The following is an 8428-nucleotide window of genomic DNA, read 5'->3' as shown; positions in this document are numbered from 1 at the left end:
CACACACACACACACGCTCCCTCCCCACCTTCTCTTCTCCGCATCAACCCACTCTGCCTCGTCTCATCCCTTCCTACCTCAGTCCTTTCCCTCTCATCGATCTGTATTAGAAACAGGATATGAGGAACTATGCTATCTTATCACAGATCAGAGAGCGAGAGAAAATGAGTGAGGAAAAAAGACGAAGAAAGAGTACGTTCTGGAGGCCAAGAGAGGGAGAGACTGAAAGAAAAGGAGAGACAGAGAGAGAGGAGAAGAGAGGACAGCGATTTCTTTCACTTTGCCTTCATCCATCTCCTGTTCCGAACACAGGACTAGTGAAGCTCCATGGGCCTAATTGGACTAACGATTGGGCCCAGATAAGACCCGCGCTAATGAATAAATGAATGAGGAAATAAATGAATGAAATGAGCCCATGCACGCTAATGTTGGCAATATGAACACTCAGCAATGACGTCAGCGAGCCTGCAAATTCTGTTCAAAGCAAATACCATTTCCTCCAGAGCACGTACCGAAACTCCAGGTATACTAACAGAAAGTCAAAGGATGAACATAGATGTTACCACCACGTGCTGTCTGAACAAGTGTGCACCCTGCTTTGCATCACCTGACCAGTGCAGATGACCTATTTATCCCTATGGTGCAGATGGTATAGCACCTTGTGCCTGGTCCTGGCCATGCCCTGCCCTTTTCCTGGACTGGCAGTGTGTGGTAAGATCCTAACCTTTATCAGTACGACAGGCCCTGCTGCTACAGACACACGCTCCACGTCTGATCCTTATGCCCAGGTTCCTGCATTCACCATATGCCCAACCATGCCTTCACCTGAGCACGCATGCAAGCCCACATACACAATGACAAATGTATATCCCCCAACACATTCACACACACACGCACACACACACATACTGGCATGAGCGACACATCCTGACCTCTAGCTGTTCCACCTTGGATCAGCAGAAGGGAAGCCACATGCAGAGTGAGAGGGGACTTTGGGGTCAAGGAGCTTGGCTTGGAAAGCAGCCACATTGTAAGACTTGCAGGTCTGACATAACTCAGACAGGCAGTCTGCATACTCAAAGCTTTACTGTTTATGTTTATTAAGTTTTTTGACTATAAAAATGCGGGAGAAATCTGTTAAAAAAGTTAATAATATTAGAAAAAAAGTTTAAAACTTTGATATGTAATTAGCAACTAATTTATTCCCTTTTTTCTCTGGAGGAGTCCAGAGATGATTAATAAAATAGAAAAAATCATTTCTGCTTTAAAAACATATTACTTTTCTGATTTATGTTTAATCGTAGTTTCCTCTCACTAGGTCTAAAAAAAACTATTAAAATTAAACAATCCAAGAAGGAAGAATCACACTTAAATCAAGTCAAGTCATAAACATATAACCAGAGATAATGGGTTTAGAAATAGATTAACTTTAAAGGGTCAAAAATTACAACAATGTTTTCTCTTTATTTTCTATTTCCAGATGCATGTACTAAAACAGTTGTTGTCAAAGTAGGGGATGAGACCAGCCAAAGGGATCACAAAGATTAATGTGAGAGGTTGTGAGATAATTAAAAAAACATTTTGTCCAATATTTGTTTTGTTTTTTTAATCCTAATATACTTAATAATATCACATCACTAAAAACTATTAAAGAAAGGATTTCTTGGGTTGAATGCTCTCAACCCATAGAGGAGGCATTGCTTTGCTTTAAATGTCACAAGCTAAATGAGTTGGAAACCACTGTGGTAAAGCTGTCAGTGTTGCAAGAAGATGTTATTTAAGATGTTTAACTGCTGATCAGTGTCCTTTTGTAGCAGAGAAGGCTTAATTCGGAGGCACGGTGACAAAAAAAGGGGTCCTTTAAAAAAATCAATCTTTATGAATGTGATGTGATAATTGTCTCAGGTTTGAAATTTGACTCCCCCTTTTTATTGGTTGTCTCAGTTTTGTCTTATATTGGATTTGGCGATTTGAGTTGTGTCTCTTATAAACTAGTGCAGTCATAATATTTCAGTTTCCTGTCTACCAGGTATGCACTAGGTAACACCCAGCTTTTACATGATTACCATGGCAGTGCAGTATCTCCCTAGATTCTAATTAATGACAAAAATATGCAAAAGTTTTAAGAAAATGCTTTGATTAGAATAACACCTACAGTATTTTAACAGAGCTATATATCTACAGTAAAAATCATTAGCATGTTATTATGTAAGGCAGCAGTGATATGAATGCACTGAAGTAAGACACTTATAACCAGGAAGAATGGGCAGTAAGCGATTGTGATCAGTCTGGAACAGTGAGAGAGCAATGATGGATGGAAAGTGGTCGGCTTGGAGGCATGAAGGTCACACTCGATGACAGTGTGTGTGTGTGTGTGTGTGTGTGTGTGTGTATGGATCTGTTTAATCAACAGACAGGGGAGCTGAGAGTACGACTAAAAATACATTGTGTCTGTGTGGCTGCGTGCATGTGTGTGTGTGCTCTCATTCATCAGTGGTGACAATACCATGTGGAGTATGCCACTGTGCCCGACAAATTCAGCCATCACGCACACGCACACATTCCCACGAAACACCCCTGCAAAGGTGACACAAGCGCCCGCTAGCAAGTTTACTCATTGCAGTCAAGGGCACACCTGTGCCTGTGTGTGTGACCGTGCACGTATGTGTGTGTGATAACAGTCCACCTGGACACGACTCGTCTGACATGTCCTCGATCTTTCATTTTTGTGTCAAAGCCGCCTTTTTTTTCCCTTATTAACCGCAATGCATTTCTTCTTCTGTCTGTTTTTTCCCTTTCTGTACATTTTTGGTCCTCTGAGGCTCATATCCTTCTTCTCTTTTTATCCTATCTAACTCCTTTTGTCACCATTCCCCTGTTCTTGTCAGAGAAGAGAGGACAGAGAGCCTCTCTGTCACACTCCCCCTGTTCTCTGCTCACTGTGATCAATTAGGAGACATTAGTCCCACAGATATTCCAGGTGACAGAACCTCAGGAGGCCACACTCTCCTTCATCTCTCCTCCTTCTGCCTCCCCTCAGTTTCTCCTCTCCACACCTGGCTGTCTTGTCATTGCTGCTCCTCCTCCGCGTCAGCTCCCCTTCTTTTCTCGGCAACTGCAAACAACAGACCTCGCTCCTCTCAAGGTTTCACCCCCCTTCAATCTCGCGCTCTCATCCCTTACGGAGCCGACAGTGACATATCAGCGTCAGCCCTCCTCTCCTCCGTCTTTCCAGTCATCTATCCTCCTTTTCCTCTCCCCTTTATGTTCTGGCTACATGCTGACAGTGACGTATTTCCCTTCTTCCCCTCTGCCCTCTCTGCCCCAACTCTATTCCACCCCTTCCTTTTCCCCTCTTCCTTCGCTTTCCTCTATCTCGCTCTCTCCAGGTTGCTGTTCACAATGACGGACCTGTCTTCCCTCCTGTATGCCAACCGTTCACCTGTATCCTAGCAACCACCTCTCCTTTGGCTCTGATGCTCCATGCGGAGCAAGCAAACAAGACGCCGGGGGAATGAAGAACAAGCACTCTCGTTTATCCTCCTCCCTCCATCCGTTCAGTCATTCCTTCACACGTAAAGAGGAGGCCATCCTCTGCCGGAGTTGGGTGCTTAACACTTTAACTGAAAATGCAACTGTTTGTCCTCACATACAAATGAACTCCCTCTAACTCGTGCAAACACACATTTACATACAGAGACGCACAGCTGCACGTTTCTTCCATGTTGTGTATCTATATGTGTGTGCTTATCTCATCCCCATGACTCCATTCTAACAGTAGGACACAGTGAATAAACTTCAAAGAGATACCATCTACCATGCTACTGAAGCATGCTGAGCCCTGCCTTTCCAAAAGGTTCTCAGTGTGCATGCATATGTGTGTGTGTTTCTGGAAGATTGTCGAGCAATTTCTGAAGCTTTATTTATGGTCTAACAAAGAAAAAAAAAATGTTTGAAGGCAGGCACACCCTCAAAGCCTCACAATGAGACACACATATTGTCGCACATGCATCTCGTGGGTTGTTCTTAGGGAGTACTACACACACGCACAAAAAGAAAAGTGCTGTTCAGGCACATGTGTCCTGGTGTAATTTATGAGTGGGCTCCTGGGTGGACGCCTCAGAGGGGTCCTCTTCACGCTGCATGACTCTGGGTGCTCTGCACAATCCCCCCAGTGAGTACTGGGCTCTCACACACACCTACATAACACACAAACAAGGTACTACAAAACCCCCCTTATGAGCAGTGAACTCTTCCGACTGAAACTCGCTGCACGATTAACGCTACAAAAAGCTAGGTAAACACAAGGGTTTCAGGCTTGGCAGCACTGCTACAGCTCTGTTCAGCACAGAGAAAACACCAGAGCAAAACATTTCCTTACAACAGCTGAAAATGGGCCCTACAGTTAGCAAAAGTAATAATAACAATAAAGTATCATTTCAGCCTTGTTCAGCTTACCGAATTATAGCCAGTTGCAGAATTAAGTTTGGTGGTAATGCACTGACGTTTGGCATATAATAAAACAGTAAATACAAAGAAAGTGGAGCTTAAAGGAACACTTATTAGCAACTCTTGCTCCCCACTTACTGAATTCCATTCAGAAAATGCAACATTATACAGTATATTCACACTGTATTGGATAGCATGATCTACCAGTCTCTTTTCAGCTACAAATACACCTATAATTACAATGTTCTTAGTATGGCTAACAAGCTAATGCTACTAATTATTAAGACAGACAGGCACTATTGTTAACAAGTTGTATCTTGCAAATACCCAGATAGCGCACTAACACTGATGTAGTGGTAAAAAAATAAATAAAAGGCATTTATGTTCTCAGAACAGACAAATTATTTAAATTATTTTCCTAATTCTTCTATTTTATTCAATTTACATAAGCTTAATATCATTAACACTTATATGTTCTGTGATGAAAACAAATATTTGTGTCATTAAAAGCCCCAAATGAGCTCAATGCTGCTAACAAAATAAGATAGATAAACTGAGATTTGGGTTGTTTCTATGCTCCATTACATCCCTGCCCTCAAGTGTCTACAGGGAGGTGTTGTGAACTTTGTTGTATAGTTGTGGCCCTCCTTCCTCTCCCCAGTGCTGTTTTCGAAGCTCCATATGTGGCTGTCCAGCACAGTGTGACCGTGCAAAGCTCAGGAGAGGATGGATCTGTCTATGTGCCCCAGGCGAGGGGCCTTGATCTGCTCTGGAGGACACACTCCACTCTCAAGGGCACTCCGAAGGGATACACAAAAGCACAGACACACACACACACACACCACAACACACACCACACACCACTACACGCACAGGCACAGACTTGAGTGCACATATGCAATTTGGACACATCCAGGCGTGCGAGCTGAGTGCATAAAGCCCAGACACGTAAATAAACGCATCCACACTCACTATGGAGTGGATAGAAAGACGATAAATAATGTAAAATTACATTAATAATGTATCTAGAGGTGATGAGGGGGTTGTTCTTTCTGCTGATGCCACTGTTTCCTCCCATCTGTTGCCTCTGGTCTCTGGGGTAAGAGGCCAATCAAGGGCTCAGTGACACATCTGCCTCCTCACACACACTTAAAAAAAGACACACACACACATTCAAACATACATTTTCTGGTCCTCCACTTTCTATTGTCTATCGCTCACACGCTTGTACAGTAAATGAGGTCAAGATGGAATAAACTCTGTAGCCATCTGAATCTTGTCTTAAGGTACTTGGTAAGTGCTCTCCTCTGAGTATCTGCCATTCCTTTAAGTATAACATGTTCTTGAAAAACATCCACTTCCCTGGTGAGTCTGTTTGGATTCCAGCTTGACTGATACCTGCTCAAGGAAAGAGCTCCAGTATTCTGAACTTTATGTTTCATCCTATATGTCTGACTGGCTGTTTACTGATGCTGAATGAAGGCCAGGTCTCCAGCTCTTTTTAACAGTGCAGCATGAGGCTACAGTGATAAAGCTTATGCCTCGGGAATCTGCTTTGTGTTTATAACGGGCCGTTAGCTTGACACTTTTTTTTTGGTTGTGGTCTGGGATGAATACAAATAAGAGCAAATTTCATGTATTGTGGGTCAGGGCAACACAAACAGGGCTAATCAACTGGAAATAAAAGAGATATTTATGTGTGACTGAGCATGAGTTCATTCACAGGTTCTGAATATTTTATTGGCAATGTGTATTTTAAACTCCTCATCAAAAGAAATCCTCTAATTAAAACAAAATGTAATTAATCCTCTTCATGAATAACACTTGCTGCTTGTTCACTTACCGATGAAGTAGGACAGTAGAATGGCCAGCAGGGCAGCAGCTGCGATGGCTGTCACCGCGGCACATTTCCAGCTGCAGTACTTGGACGGCTTCTTTAGCTTGAAAGCTGAGCGGGAGAAGGTGTTTCTGGGTAGCAGGCGAGGGGGCGGAGAATACACTGTTCCCGAGGTCAGTGGGTAACCAGGGGATGAGCTGCTGAAGAGAGGGGTGGTCCCTGATGACGTCTTGAACAAGAAGTGCCTGAGTAGAAGAAACACAGTGAGAAGGTCATTCCACATGTACAAAAAAGATCATGTAAATGTTCATGTTATTAGTTGATAGTGGTGCTGAAAAAAGTGGTATGACAGCTCTTGTAGCTCTGTTAGAAGGTAAACATGAAGCAGAGACAACAATCTACCACCCAATCAGAGTCCAGATGACAGGGTCACATATGTGCCAGCTTCTTTCCAATTTCTCTTTTCCAATGAACCCTTCCTGACATATGGGTTTGAACATCCTTGAACTGATTGTGTCTCCAATTCTGCCCGTTCCAGTCCAAGGACTCTTTTTAACCTCCACCTGCTCTACTCCTTTTTTTTCTCCCTTGCTTCACCCCACTTACGCTGAGCCTCGTTTCTGCTCTCAACGGCTGCAAGAAATCACTGCCGTCCCCCTTTCCTGTCCTCATTGCCCCAGCGGGGTCAGAGCTCAGTGAGAGGATAAAAGAGGGATTTGAACCATCATCCCTTTGCTCATATTACCCATTATCCCCTGCTATTGCTGCACCTGCTCACCCAACACATCTCCTTTGCCACTCTCCGTCCCCTCTTCTTTCTATTGCCGATTTGATCTTTTTTTCTTTACCATAGTGCTATTCCACGTGTGTTGTCATGCCAAGGTAAGAAAATAAGAGACTGCAGTTGAAGAAAAGTTTCTTCAAGGACAAAATAAGAAAAACTTTTGTGACATCTTTCACAACATACTCATAGCACGCACAGGGGAGTGAGGAGCTGCCCCTATACAGACACCAGGTGGTATGACAGAAGAAAGCCCTCAGGTGAGTGTGACAGATCAGAGGAGGCGAGGTCACACTATTGCCTCAAAGATGACTGAGGAGAGGGAGTTTTTGTCTCCCTGTTGTGGTGAAACTTGTGTGTGTTTGTGACTGTGTGTGTAGGTGCAAATGCTCTGGTACTTCCATCTTTGTGAGTTTCTGACCTTGAGAGTGGGGACAATTCTGCAAAGAGAGAACATTTTGTCTGGTCTTCAATTCTACAAAAGGCTGTTTGAGAACCGGGGCCTTGTTTCATTATTAATGGTGGGCATGTTGTCATGGTTAAACAATAATTCTTGTTTATTACAACTACAATTTTTGTAGTTTTGCCCATCATTTCTCAGTTACATTATACAGAAAAATAATACAGATAACATATCAACACTGCTACAGCATAGTCTAAAGGTGCAAAATGGTCAGAGCATAGGTTGTAAACAATCTAAGCACTTATTATCTTCATCTCTATATTATCTTAACTACTGTATTTGGAGGCAAAACCGGAATTGAGCACAAACAAAAAAATGTTAATAGTAACTTATTACACAGGAACTGTGTAAACACAAAACTGTGTTTACACAACCACATCAGGCCGGTGTGCCCTGGTTTCTCAGCTGGTAGAGCTGGCGAACCATGTACCAAGGCTGAGTCCTTGCTGCAGCGGCCATGGGTTTGAGTCCAACCTGTGGCCCTTTGTCCTTTGCTGAAAGTAGTCCCATAACTCTCTCCCACTTTCCTGTCAATCTTTGGCTGTCCTATCAAATAAAGGTAAAAAGCCCCCCAAAATACACACACATATACACCGATCAGCCATAATATTATGACCACTGACAGGTGAAGTGAGTAACACTGATGATCTCATCATGGCACCTGTCAGTGGGTGGGTTATATTAGGCAGCAAATTAACATTTTGTCCTCAAAGTTGATGTGTTAGAAGCAGGGAAAATGGAGAGCGTGAGGATTTGAGCGACTTTATATATGGTCCAAATTGTGATGGCTAGTGGACTGGGTCAGAGCATCTCCAAAACTGCAGCTCTTGTGGGGTGTTCCCGGTCTGCAGTGGTCAGTACCTATCAAAAGTGGTCCAAGGAAGGAAAAGAACTGGAG

The 8428-nt window shown here is 43.2% G+C and overlaps 1 protein-coding gene across 1 annotated transcript in view; it reads right to left on the bottom strand.

The window, feature by feature from the left end:
- tenm2 (teneurin transmembrane protein 2) overlaps window positions 1–8428 on the bottom strand; it is a 101342-nt gene that overhangs the window by 42132 nt on the left and 50782 nt on the right. The window contains exon 4 of the mRNA XM_035668984.1: window positions 6293–6531. Coding sequence (XP_035524877.1) covers window positions 6293–6531 — 239 coding nt within the window. The remainder of the gene's footprint in view (window positions 1–6292; window positions 6532–8428) is intronic.

Source organism: Morone saxatilis, unplaced genomic scaffold, assembly GCF_004916995.1.
Source record: "Morone saxatilis isolate NCDOM2014 unplaced genomic scaffold, NCSU_SB_2.0 Contig22, whole genome shotgun sequence".
Classification (NCBI taxonomy): domain Eukaryota; kingdom Metazoa; phylum Chordata; class Actinopteri; family Moronidae; genus Morone; species Morone saxatilis.
Note: the sequence above shows the minus strand (reverse complement) of the source record. Positions and strands in the feature narration are given on the sequence as shown.